Source organism: Notolabrus celidotus, chromosome 17 (genome assembly GCF_009762535.1).
Source record: "Notolabrus celidotus isolate fNotCel1 chromosome 17, fNotCel1.pri, whole genome shotgun sequence".
NCBI classification, from domain to species: Eukaryota; Metazoa; Chordata; class Actinopteri; order Labriformes; family Labridae; genus Notolabrus; species Notolabrus celidotus.
The window spans coordinates 6,429,393-6,448,501 of NC_048288.1; the positions used below are offsets into that span (position 1 = coordinate 6,429,393).

Genomic DNA, 19,109 nt, shown 5'->3' on the forward strand with positions numbered 1-19,109 from the left:
AATATGTGTGCTAGCATGCTAACATTTGATAAGCTAGCTCCCAGTTGTGGACTGACTGACTTCAGTTAGCTCAGTCTTTCAAAGTAATTATAAATGTTGAAGAAAAGAGACTTCAAACGTTGCTTATTCATCAGAGGATTTGCACTCTACCAATACAAAATTCCTGTTTTATGTTAGCCATTTTATTCCCATTCTTATTTATTTATTTATTAAAGGGACAGTGCATTTTAATGAACATTTCAGCCTTTGCATCAATGTAAATATGCCAGAGTTAGCCATAAGGCTAATTTTCATCCGTAGTCCCCGGCATGTCAAAACAGAGTTCATGAAAACAGTACATCATGGTAGCATGACAATGAAAACAATAATACATCACAAGAGCATAATAAGTTATACTAAAGTGCAAGTTAGTGCATCAAAGCGCCATAGAGCATAATCACACAAATTAACTATTGGAATTTATCGCAGACATATTATGGCTCAAATAAGTGTTTCTGTTGTCACACTCTCCTACAGTCTAAGCACACTTCCTGATGAGGTGTGGATGAAGTATAAAGATGGAGAGGTTGTTGCTGGCAGCAGCAGCAGCAGCAACAGCAGCAGCAGGGGGGTGAGTCTCATATCCTCTCATTATGACAAATTGTTTTATCACAGGGATTGTGATCTGGAAAGAAAACTATCTTTGATCCATAGTCCATGTCCTTTGTATTTGAGGCCTGCAAAACACACACACACACACACACACACACACACACACACACACACACACGCACACATACGCACACACACGCACACACACACACACGCATGCACACACACACAAATAACAGATTCAGAGCCGGCTGATTTACATCAACGTTGAACAGCCGTCAGCCTCCTGCTGCTTCCACTGCTGTGCCCTCTATCTTTTATCAACAGCCTACGCATGCCTGCACTCCCTCACCGTCCCTCTTCCTTTTCACCCAAAGGTGGGAGGAGGGGACACCACTCTAACAGGGACATGTCCCCTTCCCCCAAACACAAAACCTCTCCGGGTTGTTTCTGAACACTCAAGCTCATGAATTTACATGTATGACTGGCAGGGTTCACACTGAGCTTTGGTGGTCTGTGTGTGAGTGAACTACTGGCGTACCAAACCAGGTATCCAAGATAAGTGTCAATATCGACTCACATATTACACGTTTTCTTTTTTGTCACTTAGTCCTGTCTTTAAAACAAAACACATACAAGACACAGGACAATGTAACTGGTATAAATTGGGTTTATTTTTGTGCTAAAAAACAGAAGAATAAAACTCCATGTTTTGGGTGTTAGAGAGGAAAACAGCCATATGATTTTTTTAAAACTGGAACAACCTTTAGCTATCACAGTTCAGTTTTCATCAACTGAAGAACATTTCGATACACAAAAATAAAGGTTATCTTTTACCAAACAGCAAATCTGGAGTCAACACAGAATCAGATAAACACAGGGTTAAGTGTTTTGAAAATGGGGTTTACTAATCTGCTCAGTGTTAGTGATTTTTAAATCAGTAAGTTAAAAAGATATTAGAGTCAAACTCATTCCTGCTCTCATGTGGACAAGGGCGTGTCCAGACCTCTTTGACTGGGGGGACCCACTGGGGCCATGGTCTATGCATAGTGACATGTAGTATATTAATAGAGTTAAAATCAGACTGAAGTTATTTTCTTGTGTTTAATTTGTAAACTTTGAAAAAGCAAAGATGCAAATAGAAGACGCCTGTCCAGAGAAACAGTTTCAAGTACTGACAAAAGGAATGTGCCACGATAGCTGCCACTTCTAGGCTGGGTATTTACGCTCCTGTTTTGCCTAATCTGCAATGTGCAAAGACAGGTTTATACTTCTACAGCAACTCTATGCCATATGCTGTATGTATGCCTGTGCACGTAATCTTACATCAATTAATCATCAATCAACCTTTATTTGTATTGGGCCAAATCAAAACAAACGTTATCTAAAGATGCTTTTACAAACATAGGAGGTCTAGACCACTCTATGTCAAATTATGAACAGAGACCCAACACCAAGACAGGGTAAGACTCAGTCTGACCCCATTTTAATCCATCATGAGCATTGCACATCGCAGTGTTTAGCTAGTTATAGTGGCGAGGAAAAACTTCCTTTTAACAGACAGAAACCTCGAGCAGAACCAGACTCGTGTTAGACAGCCATTATGCCTCGACCGAGTTGGGTCTGGACAGACAGATACATGCACCTCCCCAAAAGTGTGACGATGCGTCGAAATGACGGACTGTGAGCCCCGTGGTTTGTCCGCTGGATAGCAACATATTTCCAGAATCGCTGTACATTGCTGGTCATACATTATATCGCCCATGTCTCCTTTCTTTTCTTCTTTCCAATAACTGCAGCATGATCAACTGCTGCTTAATATTTATCTGGTACAACAGCGTAGCTATGGAGTCAACGCAGAAGTATAAACCAGGTTTAACACAGAGAAAACATGGAGGAGCGGAGCTGTTCCACCAGATCCTCCTTTAGAGGCACTAACGGAGCGAGGTGGTGGCAGTGTATAACAGTGCTGTGTGTGCATGTGTGTGTGTTTACACTTTGTTCCTCTAATACTTCCATGACACTGTAGCATAATATCAAAGAGCACACTTGGACACCAACATTACACCATTACTGATGCAATACATCCAAAGGTGTCATGGCTTTTGTTAAGTCACTGTTACAGAATCAAAATGTTTTTAGGTCATTAAATGCAAAGACAGCTTCTCGCAGCCTGCTGCAATACTGCCCCAACAGTCAGTTTTAACATCAATCTTAACTCTTACAAGGAAAACAGCCAATCATAGCTGAGGATTTTTGGGTAGCAACTGGGATGAGAAATCAGATTTAGAAGGGGGGAGGGGGTTCCCATCCCTGGACTACCCTGTGGATACGCCCCTGCATGCGGAGTGTCCAACTTATATGAGCAACACATTCTATTTGTCCCTCATAACTCTAACTAATCCGCTATTAGTTATCTATCATTTGGTTTTACTTTTTAAAAGTTTCTCATTAATCACGTCACATTTCTGTTGTTGCCTACATCGAAGCTTTTAATGTGTTTGCAATCTAACTCTAGGATTTGTCTTTTTATTTCTCACATTGAAACTCTGACAAGCTGGAAACATTCAGTGGTACCAAAGTACCTTTTCTCTCTATGTGCTTTAACTCCTGTGATCTCCCTTCCAATGTTCTTCTCCTCCTCTGACTTCTCTCTTTCCCTCTCCCTCTCCAGTTTCCTCTCACACTCCCTCTTGTGCCATTCTGTATTCAAAAACACTGCCTCTCTCAGGGAAGGTCTCATTCAAGCGCCTACGCTTGTTTTGAGGTCTCCTTGTGTCGTCCTCTCCTCCATATCCTCCTCCTCCAGGGGTGTAGAGGCAAAACATGTCCTGTAGGGGGAGACACAGACACAGAGCTGAAATCCCTTCATAGGAGCAGTCAAGTCAACTAAAACACAAACTTTAAGATGAACCAGTGTGTGTTTGATGAGTTTTCTTATGTGCTTTTTTTTCTGTAAGACTGCAGAAATGATGCAGCATGTCAGGGTTTTACGTATCTCTGAAGTCCCAACTCATTTTCATGTGACTGCTCTCATTTTGTATGATGTTAGACTTAATTTAATGTTACTGACATTTACTTTGGAAGGATTTTCTGTCATTGGGAAGCATGTTTTATCATACAGAAGATACTTATTAACATTTTTCACACACACATTGTGCAATCTTACCCCAGGCTGCAGACTGACACTGGTTTTGGCTCCCAGGTTGAGGACTCGACCGTCTGCTCTGTGCAGCAGATTCATCCCTGCTGCTCCGTCCTCACCTCCTGTTAGAAGAAAGAAAGGCTTACAGTCTCTGAGTTTCATGTTATCAAAGTAACAAAATAAACAGCCTTTGCTCATTCAGTGAGGCAGTCAGGGTGTGGACATGTCTGCAGGGAACTTTTAGAGCCAAAGATTACCCTTGAGGCCGTATGGGCGGGTGGAGCGCCTCTCTGTCAGAACAGACAACACCACTTTGCTCCTGAAGAGAAGTTTCCGTATCACACCGTCTCCACCATGGTATCTTCCTGCTCCCCCTGAGCCGGGCCGCAGAGAGAAGTGATCCAAAATAACTGGATATCTGATCACCAGATGGTAAAACACAACAAGAGGAATATCATAAAAAACATCTGGTCACAACAAATGTAAGCCTTAACTGATTCCAATCATGCCTGACCTTTTCTCCAGAATCTCAGGGTCAGTGATTCGGGTGTTGGTCATGTGACTGTGAACTCCACTCCGTCCCTTCCAGCCTGGCCCCGCCCCTGCTCCACCAGCAACTGTCTCGTAGTAGCCGACCTTCTCGCTGCCGAATGAAATGTTGTTCATGCAACCCTGGAGAAAAAAGACATGATCATAAAAAACAACTGGAGACACAAACACATGGACACAAACACGGTCCAGTTGGAGTTGAATTAACTTTGTAGTGAAAAACTTTTATGTACCTGTGAAGCGGCGCACACCTCGAACGCCCTGAAGATGACATCAACCACCCTCTGGGATGTGAGCACATTTCCTCCAACCACAGCTGCATTCTGGGAAGGCTGAAGGATGGAGCCAGGAGGGACGATGACTTTGATCGGTGCGAGGCAGCCCTGGATATGGAACACAAACAAAAGATATGAAAGTCAAACCTTAGACTTTTTAAAACTCCCCTGAGGCCTTACAGTAAATTGACTTACCTGGTTGAGGGGGATGTCCTGTCCGACCATGCAGCGCAGGCAGTAGATGAGGGCAGAGAGGGTGATGGCACGTGGAGCGTTGCAGTTACCCCACACCTCTGTTCCCGTCCCTGTGAAGTCAAACACTGCGCTGCCCTGTAGGGATGGAGGTTTTTATATTTACTGAGCATTTATTTTCAGATTTAGCAGACTTCCCTCTTCAGTGCACGTGTTTCCATCTATCCCTCCTCACCTTGTCCTCATTAATCTGAACACACAGTCTGATTGGCGTCCCATCATCCATGAAATCCTCAGACTCCACCTCTAAGGAGCCAGTCTGCTGCCTTCGACGGCATGCAAAGTCTCTCAGCATGTCTCTCACTGCTAGCTCTGCATTACTCTAAACAAACAAACAAACAAACAAACAAAATAAACAATGACAGCTCCGCAGAATAACAACAGCCTGTTTGTTTTATGTGTATCCACAAGTACCTGAATGTACCCCATGTAGGCCTGGACCACAGCTAACCCGTAGCTGTCAATCAACTCCCCCACCAGCTGGCTGCCTCTCTGATTGGCCGCCACCTGAGCCCGCAGGTCTGACAGGTTGTCATGGAGATTACGAGTTCCAGAGCAGTCTGGGTACTGGGCCGGAGCCATCAGAGCTTCAGTTACAGCTGATATGGAGAGAGGGAGCAGACGAGGGAGGAATCAAGAGCAGAGACAGTGTGATGTGTTAAAGGAGGTAAAAGTGTTCTCATTGTGTTTATGTAAATGAGAATAAAAAGGAAGATTAATCCCATTGATTTATCAGATGTTATTAAAGGACTATTCTGGAGTTTTTGCACATTTATGCTCAGTATTGTTTTACATATACAAAGAAATGCCAAACCATCCCCTCAGGCATCTTTTTCTTTGTCCTAAACTTGTCAGACAGCCAGTGTTTGCTTTTAACTCAATGTTCTACAAAAGCTCACTTTTGTAGAAGAAAAACCTGGAGAAAGATGAGTAATGTATCAACCACATTATGCAAGATATGAGCTGCACAAAACATCCTTAATAATCATAAAAGACTAAATTAAAATGATTTATGCTCACTGTTTGTTTTCCAAATCTGCCCAATTTAGCAAGACACCCTCTCTACTTTTAAGAGTAGGCTTCAAACTTTCCTTTTTGACAAAGCTTATAGTTAGAGCTGGCTTAGGCTTGGACCAACTCTTAGTTATGCTGCTATAGGCTTAGACTGCCGGGGGAACTGACACACTGGGATCCTGTCTTTCCCTCTCTCTCTTCCATCTGCCTGTCTCTTACTTTAACTCTTCCTGTCTCATTAAAGTTACTAACCATAGACCTTTCTGGAGTCCCTGAGCTCCCTTGTCTCGTAGGTTACTCTGGATCTCTGCCGTAGACGGCCTGCTGCTGTGGACGTGCCAGACTCCAGCTGCTACAACTATTACTATCCATCTCACCACTATCATCACTCTCTCTATTCATCTCCCTCTATCCCTCTCTCCAACACGGTCTCAGCAGATGTGTGTCTTACATGAGTCTGGTCCTGCTGGAGGTTTCTGCCTGTTAAAGGAAGTTTGTCCTTGCCACTATAACTTGCTAAATGCTGCAAAGTGCTCTGCTCATGGTGGATTAAGATGAGATCAGACTGAGTCCTGTCTGTAAGATGGGACTGGATCTTATCCTGTCTTGATGTTGGGTCTTTGTTAATAATAGAACATAGAGTACGGTCTAGACCTGCTCTGTTTGGACAGAGTCTGAGGATAACATTTGTTGGGATTTGGCGCTATATACATAAAGATTGATTATATATCTCAAACAAGTTGATTTGCTTTGTAAAGTGGAAGGTGTATTTATTTCTCTACAATAAGCAAACTCTCTGGAGTTTGAAACACTCCTCCTTCAGCAGCATCATTACAAAGAATAAAAGCATAAACTCTTCATCTTGTCTGATTGACGGATGCAGCTCTGCTCGTGTCATGCACTCCCTTACATTCCTCCCGGCTTCATCTCCCCTCTCTTACCTTCCTCCTGGAAGACGCCACCGGTGACGAGTTTAAAGGAAGTGAAGACGGCTCCCTCTTGCTGCAGGGAGGTGGAGTGTGGGGGCATGGATCCTGGAGTAATGCCTCCGATGTCGGCATGGTGCCCCCTGCTGGCTACAAAGAACACCGGCCCGCTCACACCTTTCCTGAACACCTGTGAGGGAACGGATGGAGATAGAAATTAACTGATGCAGTAAAGAGAAGAGTGATGTCGTACAGAGAAAGGATAAAGAGAGCTGGAGAGACAGACCGGTGTGATGACTGTGAGGTCGGGGAGGTGGCTGCCTCCAGCAGACGGATGGTTACTCAGGATCACATCACCTTCTTTCAACTTGGTGCCCATGGATTTGATCTGCACAGAGAGGAAGAAACACATCCTTTCTGTTCATTCTTTACTGTTGAAGTTATTTGTCTAAACTCAGAAACACACTTGGTACAAACTCCTCACCTGGTACTGAACGGTCTCCTGCATGGCCCCCAGGTGTACAGGAATGTGGGGCGCATTGGACACTAATCCACCGTCTGGTCCAAAAACAGCACAGGAGAAGTCTAGACGCTCCTTGATGTTGGTGGAGATGGAGGTTCTTTGGAGAACTCGACCCATCTGTTCTGTAGAGGAGAGATAGAGATGTAGAAACAAGTCAGGAGAGCGGACAGGAAATCAGAAAACGTTACAGCCATCACACCTGATATACGTACCTGCGATGCTCATGAAGCGATGCGAGAAGATGGAGAGCTGTACGGTGTTGAGCTCAGTGCCGAGGATGCAGTGAGGGTCGGAGCCCACAGTCATGCAAACATCGCCCCCCTCTGTCAGACGAGCCTCACAACACGGCTCCACCAGGATGGTACTGAAGGAGAAGAATGCAGAAAACACATCATTACAAGAAATATTACTGCAACATTTAAAATATTATAACCACGCTCCGCTTAATAAAGTAGAGTCCAGAATGTGTCTTCACATACAATTTAAAAGAGAAACGATGAAACAATAATAAGACAGTAGGGATATCCTGATCACTTTTTGAACTCTAAACTCTAAACTGAAGACTGTATGAGATGGTCAAAACAACAACTCCTCAAAAGTGAAGCCAATACTTTTTACTGCTCCCCCTGGTGGCTGGCTGCTGTAAAGGTCATAAAGCCCGCCTTCTCCTTTATATCAGATAGGGCATGGTTCAAACTCAAAAACCATAACATGTCATATTTTTCTGGCTCTCTCAGCGTTCTGTACTGGGTGATCAGAGTAGAAGAGGAATGTAGACAGATAACATAATAAACACAAGAGTCATTTAACTTTCTGTAACTGTGAGTGTCTGCTTCAAATCAAAGTAGGGATCTGTTGTTCTGTGAACAGGACCAACCAGACAGATCTTTGCTGTTGGAACGGTAAGTTAGATGCGTTTTCTGATAAGTGAGATGTGTGTTTTGGTTAGATGTTGGTACGTGAAGTCAACTGTGCAGCTCTACCAGCCAGATCATTCATTCCCATGCCTTGGCTCTAAATACGTCGCCAGTGCAAAATGTCAGAGCCCATCACCAGCTGTATTTTGGCTTCACTTTTGTAAAATGCAAATGCAGTGTCATCCGTATTTCTATACAGTTATGCTTCAGTTCTGACTCCTTCAATATATGGGAGCTGCTGACTCAATATCTGTTTTGATACTAATATTTACTGGTTCATTTCTCTCTCTCTTCATCTCCCTCTCTCCAACTCGGTCTCACCACTGTGTGTCTAACATGAGTCTGGTCCTGCTGGAGGTTTCTGCCTGTTAAAGGAAGTTTGTCCTTGCCACTGTAACTTGCTAAATGCTGCAAAGTGCTCTGCTCATGGTGGATTATTAAGATGAGATCAGACTGAGTCCTGTCTGTAAGATGGGACTGGATCTTATCCTGTCTTGATGTTGGGTCTTTGTTAATAATAGAACATAGAGTACGGTCTAGACCTGCTCTGTTGGAAAGAGTCTGAGGATAACATTACATAAAGATTGATTCATTGATTGATTGGTTGATTGTATGATAACATATGTATCTGACACAGTATGATAACATTTGAAGTCTTCTAAATCAGCTGCCCTTATTTTTCAGGAACTGATTTGTTTTAATACATACAATTTGAACTCAATATAATTTGGAAGAACAGCTAACATGACAAGAATGAAAGATTATTTGAGCAAATGTTTCTCCTGAGACTGATGACACATTCATCTGAAGACAAATCAGCTGCTTTGAGTTGTTTGGATTACAGAAAACATGGACGTGGTGTATTTCACTGCTGTACTTTGAGACCAGCAAACTGACAAAACAGAGCAGCGCACAAGAGAAAGAATCTGATAGTGGTCTGATATATTTTGGCTAAAAACCTGCTTCATTAATATTTGTTTTGAAAGGAATGAGAGCAGTGAGGGGAGGGTGCTTGCCTGTTCTTGTCAATGATAATAGCCGGTCCCTGGATGCTGTGACCGCAGGGCAGCTCCTCCCACAGATAAACACTGGTGTCCAGGTAACCCTCCTCAAAGTAACACTTGGTCTTCTACAGAGAGTGACAAACACAAAATCTATGAAAGATCGAAGTCTGAAGAGCAGAAAGTTCAAAGGTCAGATGGGGAAATCAAGAGAACCAGATAATTCCTGTGTTACAGAGTGTGTCCATGTACCGTCACTGGTTTGGCCTGTCCGTGTCCCATCTTAGTTTTATACACAGATTTGATACCAGATTTCCCACAACCCCTCACTCTGATGTCATCAACCATGATGGGTCTGTCTGGGATAGTGAAACCAAACTCCTTCAGGTAACTACAAGAGAAAGGTTAGAGGGCCGTGTAAACCATCTGTAGTTTGAATCCAGGACATGATGAGGTGGGAAAATGACACAGTAAATTGGTGCTGTATCTGCAGATGTTGTTAACAGAGAGGTAGGTGAATATACTGCATGTTGCAGACATTATGTTGTAACAGTGATGAACAAACTGACCGCTTAGTGAAGGCGCTGCGGAAATCCCCAGCCAGGCAGGACTGGGGGTTGCGAGGATGACCGGCAGCAGTCACCATGAGAGCGCAGTCGGTGCCCTTGTAACGCAGGTGGAGGAACACCTCAGTGCTGATCTGATCGCTGGAGAGGACAAGGCTGCATTACTGCGTCATTACTTTATAAACGTGCACGCTTTCATCGAGTATCAGAGCTTATATTTCTGCTGACCTGGTGAATCCACGTGCACACAGGGTGTCATGGCAGCGCTTTGAGAGTCGCTCCACCCTCTGATCCAGCTCCTTGAAAGAGTTCTGCTCGTACTGCAGTGAACAGGGCTCCTGCATCTCCTCCACCACGTCAGCTAGAGCCAGACCATAGGCGGACAACACGCCGCTGTATCTGCAACACGCAACACAAATCGTGTTAGAGCCAGGTGATACAACACAATGTGCTGGGAGGTGATGATGAACTCTTGCCTGCCTTGGATTCAAGAGCTACATGTATTTAACTTCCTCTGCTGTCATCAATAATTTAAAAGAACGAAAACAATGATCCCTTGAATAAATATAATGTACTTATGGATGAAGACGGTCTTCATGCCCAGGGCTCGAGCTATAGCACAGGCATGTTGGCCACCTGCCCCCCCGAAACACGCCAACACATGCTTAGATGTGTCATGGCCTTTAGCCTTTAAGAGAGAGGGATGAAAGAGAAATAAAAAGTAAGGTTTGACAGAATCTTCCTTGGTTAGTGTTATTAGTTCACCCTCAAATCCAAGATGGATACCTGTGTGAGAGCTCTGATTGGCCGACACATGGCCTCATTAGCAACACGTATGAATCCCATCGCGACCTCCTCCACGCTCATCTCTGATGTTTGTTTGTGGGAGTGGTTAGCCCCGTTGGTGCTAACCTGCTAATGGAAATGAAACACAAAACGTCAGCTTTATCTTCTACATTAGATTTGAAACTGTGCCTTCAATAAAGATCATTGCCTGTGACTGATTCGAAGACAAGAAGAGGTTGATCTCCTGGGTCAGACGATGGAAGTGCTTCATGGTTTCTTCTGAAGACAGAGGCTCGTTCTCCCCGGGTCCGAAGATCTTTGGGAAGAAGGAGGGGAGGAGGCGACCCAGGGCTAAGTTAGCATCCGTTACAGTCAGAGGACCACCTGTGGAAATCAAACATCAGTGTTACATTCTTCCACATCCATGCTGTTCTACAAACACATCCAGGGCGTTGTATGTGATGCTGTACATGGTGTTGAAGTCTTGTATGTAAGAATCAGTTGTGAGATTCAGTTAGGACTGTGTGTCCCTGTTAAAAGGCAGCAGAGACCCTGTTTTATCACATGACTCTAAGCACCACCCAACTCTCCCACAGGGTCTATCAACATGACATGTCAAGTTTCTTTTTGTTCACGCCCACATCACGGCTCAAACTGAGAACTGAGAGGCAAGCTATAATATATCATCCTAAACTTGGAATAAAGCCAATTTCCCTTCACACAGCTGAACCAGATTATCAATCCAGAAGAACGGGGGAGGGAAGAACAGGACATGAGACTACAGAAGTCCTGACTCGTGAGTGGATTTTTGTGAGAAATGTAAAGTTATCTATCTCCCAAGTTGGAAACAAAAAGAATCAGAGAAAAGAGTTAAAAATCCTTAAACAGAAACAAAATATGTGTTACCTTTCCTGTAGCAGGATGGTCCTGGATGTGCACCTGCAGACTCAGGTCCAACCACAAACATCCCCGATCTGAGAGAGAAGTGAAGGTGAAAGAAAGGAAGGAAATACAATCAAATTGTTCAAATTGGATCTCTAATATTTTAAAAATATCAACTTTGTTTAAAACGGAAGAAAACTGACGCCATCTATAACGCAGCTTAACATGAAGTCTAACCTAATGTAAGTGCTTCACTCACATAATTCATTTGTCATGATCAGGCAGCACCACTTAAACAATGTGTGTCACTCTGCAAGAACAACGCTAGGGATCAGCTAAATTTAAGAAAACTGCTTTTGGACGATCTGCATTTTCAGTCTCTGCTGCAGAAAAGGGAAACTCATTTATGACAAATATCAGAGCCTGCACAAGCTTCAGTGTTTTTAAAAGAAGCTTAAATCACTGGCAAACGAGCCATGTCATCAGTGATTTAACTTTTGCATACAACAGCCTTAAAGATATATGTTTTAATGTGACATGCTGTTCATTAGATTGTTTGTATAGTTCGTTTTTAGATCTTCTTACTCGGGGACCACAGATGCAAACTAGCTCCAAAGCTAACTCTGTGTTGTGCATGGTGCCTGTCAAAGAAACTAATAAACTAAACTAAAGAATTGCACGTTCATCCCACAACTATTGATCCACCAGTAAGATACTGAAGCATCAATTATGTTTTTACAGTTTAATCATGTGCAACAAATAAGCTTTCAGACATTGATGCATTCCTGTTTCCTCCAAATAATGTTCTTATTGTCAAAATCTGGCAGCAGATTGATACAACATGCTTTGTTCCTGGTCAATAGATCAATGCCCCTAAACTGTGGAATACCCTCTAACATATCCCCTCCTTTGCAGAGTTTAAGACTTTGATCTTTGACCACTGTGTCTCAAATTGTATCTGTTTTAATGAATCTATTGTTTTGTGAATAATTATGTGTTCATTGTTCCGTTGATCTCAATGACATTGTAAATGAGGGAAATCTCAATGTCTTTTCAAGAATAAATAAAGGTTTTGAATTTAATTTAATTGAATAGCTGGTGCCTACATTACCCACAATGCAACAGCACTGCAGACAGTCAGGTCAGTGATTAAGCTCTTGTAATGGCTAATGTATCTAACAGAGGTCTAACAACTCCCACAGGTTTTTCTTTGCCCTTGAAGCTTGTTGTCTGCAGACATACATATAATTGACTCAAATAACATCACTCAAGTCAATCTTACATGTTTTTTGCAGTTCTCCCTAAAGTTATAAAAGACATTTTATTGTTTTTTTTTAATAAACGCAAAAGGAAATGACATGTTTTTATAATGAAACATGTGATACACAAAGAAACACGTCTAAGACAAGGCTGGACAAACTGACCTGAAGAAGAGTCGTGATCCTCCACCTGCAGCCACAGTGTTGATGTCCAGCTGAGGCGCCTGCAGGGTGACTCCAGCTGTGGTAGCCTCAAACACGTGTTCATACTGGCCTGCGTAGCGACTCACATCAGTGGATGTTCCTGCAGTGAAGCATGGCAGGTTAGGAGTGCATGAAGCATGAAAAGCTGTAGGCGGTATGAGTGAGCGTTTGTTGTGTTTTAAATACGGATACAAGATGTGTTGCCTTTCCCTTTATCAATGAATATACGTGTTACACTACCATGTTTAACACCTGTAACAGAAAGTAAGAAATAAACGCACAATCCATATGTAATAAATCAAATTGGAGTCAGTTTGGACGGCTGGTGAACAATGAAATCAAAGAAGTACTAAACAATACAAGGAAGTTCCTCTCATAGTCGATGCACTCAGTAATTGTCTGAGATAGTAACAGTAATCCTCAGCACTCCTCCGACTCACCGCCCATGTCGAAGCCAATCACAGGCTTTTCCTCAAGCTGGCTGTAAGACGTGATGGCGTATCCCACAACACCTCCCGCTGGGCCGGACAGAACAGCCCGAGAGCCGCAGAACTGCTCCATGGGAGTCAGACCGCCGTCTGACTGCATGAAGAGCACGTCCACATCCTGAGGACGGATCGAAGCAGGAGACGGAGCGAGTCATTAACTGACACTCAAAGGCTACAACACCAGTCGTCATTAAGGTGGAGGATACACTGTAGACCTCCAATATGTGACTTTGTTTCTGCAAGAATACTGACATTTTAATACATGAAACACACCTTTAAGCCACCCTTGAAGCCAGAAGTGAAGCCTTTCAAATACTGATGGATTTTGGGTGTGAGGTAGGCGTCTGCACAGACGGTGTATCCCCGAGGCACCGCTCGCACCATAGGCATGACCTCACTGGACAAAGACACCTGGGTGAAGCCCAGACGACGCGCCAGAGTGCCTACAGCCTTCTCATGATCAGACCATCTGCAGGAAACAGAAACAGAGTGGAAAGAAATGAAGTTAAAGTCTTCTTCATATTTTCATTCAAATCTTTTGGTTTTATAACTTTCTTCATTCAAACTGGTCTGAACAGTGCAGCATCTGTGATTGGATTTCAGTGAACCAATCAGAGTGCAGCTATGACTTTCCACCCAGTAAACCACATGGGCTCCCTATACAATAGAAACAGGCTATTTGACACCAGACACTTCTGACATGTACAGAGTACATACTTCTACACTCACAGAGACGCTCAGAGCAAATCTTACATAAGAGCGCACTGAAACAAAATGTTCCACATGTGCAGAGTCAGTAAGAAACTTAAAGAACTAATAAAAATGTTCCAGGTTGTTCCAATGAAAGAAAGAGGGAACAAGTGATCAGATTACAATCACAAGCACATACACCTGGAACCTGTGAGAAGACCAGCTGAACTACTGACGTGTAAGAGTGCAGCAGGAGCACAGCCAGGCCGCTGATCCCCCGAGACAGAACTCCTCTCAGGTCCTTTTCCACTTTCTCCAGATCGAGCTCCTTCCACACCTCCAGAGAGTCTCCGGTACTGCCTGAGAGACAGCAGCACATACAGATTATACATCAGGGTTATTTTAAACTCTCTTTTACAGAGCAGTGATGAGAATGAGAAGCCTGTTTTAATGTATATCATTGACATAACTCTTCCAACACAATAAGGGGTAAAATAGGTGTAAAGACAGGCCTTAAAGAGCTTTTGTAGTATCACTGTGGACTTGTGTTAGTCAAACAGTTAGGTTGCATTAGCTTAACATGAAGGGGCTCGGTAAAAGATATGAGCTAAGCTGCAACAATCCTGGGTTAGGGTCAATCAATGTGCGTACCAAGTTGATAATCATCCATCTAATAGTTAACAAACAAACAAATAAACAAGGTCTTTGACGTGTTTTGGATTTACAGCAAACACCTGAAGCTTTAGTATCAGTTTCAGACCTGTGACAATACGTCTGGGATCTCTCCTCGGCAGCTGGCAGCCATCTTGCTTCAGCACAACTCGCTCATCCACCTCTACCACCTCTTCGTAGAGCACTTCAGGAACTGCCACCTCCTGTATGCACACACACAAACACACACACACACACACACACACACACGCTGTGTAAATTCAAAGCAGGTGATCTCAGAACATGAATGCAAAAAACTGTTCCTCAAATATCATCAAACATGGATGTAGAGGGATTTTCCTTCATTCAGACTTTAAGGTGAAGATACAATCCGCTGCCATGGTCTCAGAAATGCTGCACTTTGACCCACATTCTCTATCTCTGTGACTTCTACCTGCACCAGTGTGACCTGGGGACGTCCAACTCTACATAGGCTGACTAATGGTCGGCATAATTCCTTGTTTACTCAGCTCACACAAGCATACTTGCACCCTAAACAGATCATCACAACAGCAACAACTAGTTAAGTCTTCACACACTACAGAGCGGGGGGAGGTTTGTTTTAGGACCTTGTGGGGGGACGCACACTTCAAGGTGAGCTGCCAGGTAGGTCAGACTATTTTAAGTTTAATCTCATGGAGTCTTTTCTATCACTGGACCTCTGACAGCTTGTTCTGTGACATTCTATCACTGGACCTCTGACAGCTTGTTCTGTGACAGAGTATTGACTTCATACAGTAGATTAGTGACAACCTAAATTCTAAATGGTACATCTGGTCTGAGGACAAACTCCAAAACCTGCCCCTGTGTTTTTGTAACAGATAATGACTAAACCCTGAGCTGCAGGGATACTAGACTCAGACCTCTGTTACTCAAAGAAACCACATCATGTTTTCATGTTGCATAAGCATCTCAGTGCTCTTTGTATCTTTGAATTTCAAACACTCATGTATGTATGAACAGGTTACAAATACAAGCGTTACAAACCAAGTCAAACAGCTTTGGCCTGGCCTGCGTGCCAATGTGCAGCAAGTCCTTAAAGCCCTTTGTGACCAGCAGGGCGGTCTTCTCTCCCTCCCTCTCCAGCAGAGCGTTGGTCGCCACGGTCGTGCCCATTCGGATCCAGCCAATCAGAGAGGTGTCAACAGGCTGGTCACGAGGGAAGACGCGCCCGGTTTCCTGTCAATAAACACACATAAATATGCATTTATAATAAACTGAGCAGACAGCTGTCTTTGTCTCATTGAAGCATTTTACATGTTTGTTTTTAAGAACATTCAGTTTAAGAAAACTCAGTGTGTAAAGAAATCATGCAGTTACAAAAGCCTAAATACACAACACACGTTACCTCCTCCAGGACTCTGCGGATCCCCTCAGTGGGAGCATCTCTGTAATTCTGGGGATCCCGGGACAGCAGCTTCAGGACTCTCTCTCGACCATCAGGCAGCCGGGCGAACACATCGGTGAAGGTGCCACCCCGGTCGATGGCAAAGTCGAATTTCCCCGTAGTCTCAGCCATAGTGATCAAAGAGGAGCTGCTTCTGAGACTTTAACTAGCTGGTGTTACCAAGGTGAGAGAGGTGAGTTTATTACATCCTCTTTATAAGAACATACTGATAAGAACAGAACTTGTTCATTCACATATTCTGAACAGTGAAACTAGTACTGTGAACTCCTCTGCATGCATTTCAAACCAAACCCCTCTCAGTTTATAGAAGACACTCCCTCTTTTATGTCCTCTCATAATATTCTGTTTCTCTCTTTGGCTGGACATCTTCAGGTTTTTGTTTGGCTTGACATTTTGCTTCAAACATCTCACATACTTTGCAGCACAATTTGTCTTACTATGCAATGCATAGTCATGCATCTTAATACCTCACCATATGCTATCTTTACTTAAACTTTGTTTCTTTATGACATTCAAGGCATTACTGGAACTGTATTCAGCTTATCCCTCTAATTTAACCTCATTGTGATCATCATTTACAGGATTTCTGCATCTTTTATAAGGAATTTCCCCATTCTGAGTTCCCACATGCATGCTTTTTTTGCTTGATCTGATAATTAGCGGTATTTTTAAAGGGGTATTGCATCCCAGAACAACATGCAATCCTCAGGGAATCCCTGCAAGAATGTGAATGAGGTGTTAAGCCACCATAATGTCAGATAAGCAGAGCGTAGCCTCGGTGCAGCATGTGCAGAACTAACCCACTCCAGTGTAGAGAAGAGAAATAAAGACACAGCCGTGGATTAATGAGGAGATAATAACTCAGGGCAAACGATGTGTGCTATTAATAAGGTCATGCTGTCGGTAACGGTGCAGCTCGTGTCTGAACAGTGTGCATGTGCTGAATACAGATCAGCACACAAAAAGGCTTCAATAATATCACAGCACCCGAACAGACATGTAAACTCACCTGTGATTGTTGATCCTGTAATCATCCGGTAGCTTTCAGGTAGTCCTCCCTTCACCTATCTTCCTTCTACCGTCATGATACACATCGAAGAAGTCAGACCTATTTCTATATGCTGAGCGAGGGTTAAACCCCGCCCCCAGCTGAGAGCAGCCCAATGAGACATGCTGCCGAAACAGGGGTCATGAGTGCAAGACAAAAACGTTCCCTTCATGTCTGTATCTTTGTAATTACTGTTAATCGATTATTGTCTAAGATTACACCTTTATCTGAGTATTATTATCAGCCTGTAGTTGCAGGTAATCTTCACCAGGTGTCAGTGTCGCTGAGTCGACACGTGTGCAGAGAGCCCGGATAGCTGCATGGCCTGATGCCAGTTCACAGTCTGACCACGTCTATTAGGAGCCTCCACTAGGGGCAACAGAGACAATCCAGTGGTCTTGTGTTTATTATAATCCAATTTGTTCCTTCTTTGATCCTGTTGGTGACACATAATGTCAGAGATTATGATCATATGTCTATTTAATATATCATATGTTGAGACAATAATCTGAAATCACACTATATATTCTGTCTATATGTCTTTTTGAAATCCGTGTAGGCCTTATTCTCCATGTCTACCTTGTGAACAGGACTAGGGTTTTTATTGGCCCTTGTGGTATGGACTAGTTTCTCTAGTTTGGTCTGTCTGGGGCTCAGCTGGACCACTATCCTTAACTCCCACAAATGTAATCAGTTAAGTGGCCCTGAAGTGCAAATCACAACGGCAATTCAGAAAACACAACGGGACGTGACGTGATACTGGATATGCTTTATGATAGTCCACAACATAAACAATTGCTGTTTTGTTTTCTGATTTACAGTTGTGATTTGTACTTCAGGGCCATCGCAGTTAATCCTTGAATCCGAGTGGATGTTTTTTCCACAAGATAGAGACATGAACAGGGTCACTCATGGCGGAGAAAAGTTGGATGATAACAGAAAGGGGTCCTAAAACATATAAAAATATTTTTACTATTAGTCATAAAAGTTTGAATAAGAAAGGAGACACAATCTTATATAAGTGTCTTATCAAAGCAGGACAAGTTTGGACCAGCTCTTAGTTATGCTGCTATAGGGTTAGACTGCCGGGGGAACTGGCACACCAGGATCCTGTCTTTCCCTCTCTCTCCCCTCTCTGTCTGCCTGTCACTCACTGTAACTCTTCCTGTCCCATTAAAGTTACTAACCATAGACCTTTCTGGAGTCCCTGAGCTCCCTTGTCTCGTAGGTTCCTCTGGATCTCTGCCGTAGACGGTCTGCTGCTGTTGACATGCCAGACTCCAGCTGCTACAACCTCTACTATCCGTCTCACCACTATCATCTCTCTCTCTTCATCTCCCTCTATCCCTCTCTCCAACACGGCCTCAGCAGATGTGTGTCTAACATGAGTCTGGTCCTGCTGGAGGTTTCTGCCTGTTAAAGGAAGTTTGTCCTTGCCACTGTAACTTGCTAAATGCTGCAAAGTGCTCTGCTCATGGTGGATTAAGATGAGATCAGACTGAGTCCTGTCTGTAAGATGGGACTGGATCTTATCCTGTCTTGATGTTGGGTCTTTGTTAATAATAGAACACAAAGTACGGTCTACTGTAGACCTGCTCTGTTTGGAAAGAGTCTGAGGATAACATTTGTTGGGATTTGGTGCTGTACAAATAAATATTGATTGATTGATTGCACCACTTAACGTCACTGCAATTCTGAAGATAAGATGAGGCATTTGGCCATCAAGACATAGAAAATGATACACCAGTTGCACCACAGGTTGAACAGCTGTGTATTGTCCTCAGTGGAGGACAAAGTACACAGCTTCATTACTGAAGTCAAAGTATAGATCCTCCTGGTCAAACATTAGTCCACTTGCTCCTTCAAATTAGGAC

At 43.3% G+C, this 19,109-nt stretch overlaps 1 protein-coding gene across 2 annotated transcripts; it reads right to left on the minus strand.

Moving 5' to 3' along the window:
• Positions 1 to 1,247: 1,247 nt before the first annotated feature.
• On the minus strand, positions 1,248 to 17,306 carry oplah (5-oxoprolinase, ATP-hydrolysing). 2 transcript variants are annotated; one of them, XM_034706929.1, is made up of 28 exons: positions 17,197 to 17,306; positions 16,128 to 16,336; positions 15,767 to 15,958; positions 14,829 to 14,943; positions 14,305 to 14,428; positions 13,652 to 13,847; positions 13,331 to 13,496; positions 12,852 to 12,990; positions 11,452 to 11,519; positions 10,754 to 10,929; positions 10,546 to 10,671; positions 10,335 to 10,447; positions 9,988 to 10,158; positions 9,763 to 9,900; positions 9,446 to 9,584; positions 9,209 to 9,321; positions 7,488 to 7,639; positions 7,237 to 7,397; positions 7,039 to 7,140; positions 6,768 to 6,942; positions 5,227 to 5,411; positions 4,988 to 5,134; positions 4,756 to 4,890; positions 4,519 to 4,668; positions 4,251 to 4,408; positions 3,994 to 4,154; positions 3,761 to 3,858; positions 1,248 to 3,422 (listed from the first exon to the last, which is right to left on the minus strand). In XM_034706929.1, the coding sequence occupies exons 2-28, from the start codon at positions 16,296 to 16,298 to the stop codon at positions 3,273 to 3,275; spliced, it is 3,921 nt and encodes a 1,306-aa protein (XP_034562820.1). In that variant the 5' UTR covers positions 16,299 to 16,336; positions 17,197 to 17,306; the 3' UTR covers positions 1,248 to 3,272. The 2 variants fall into 2 exon arrangements, with proteins under 2 accessions (XP_034562820.1, XP_034562819.1); XM_034706928.1 differs by having other exon boundaries at positions 10,546 to 10,674.
• Between the last annotated feature and the right edge of the window lie 1,803 nt (positions 17,307 to 19,109).

Coding starts and splice junctions, on each gene's coding strand:
- oplah (XM_034706928.1), bottom strand. CDS start 16,298: ATGGCTGAGACTACGGGGAAATTCGACTTTGCCATCGACCGGGGTGGC. Junction 10,448..10,545: donor CAATCAGAGCTCTCACACAG/GTATCCATCTTG, acceptor TCTCTCTTAAAG/GCTAAAGGCCATGACACATC. Junction 4,155..4,250: donor CCTGAGATTCTGGAGAAAAG/GTCAGGCATGAT, acceptor TCTGGTGATCAG/ATATCCAGTTATTTTGGATC.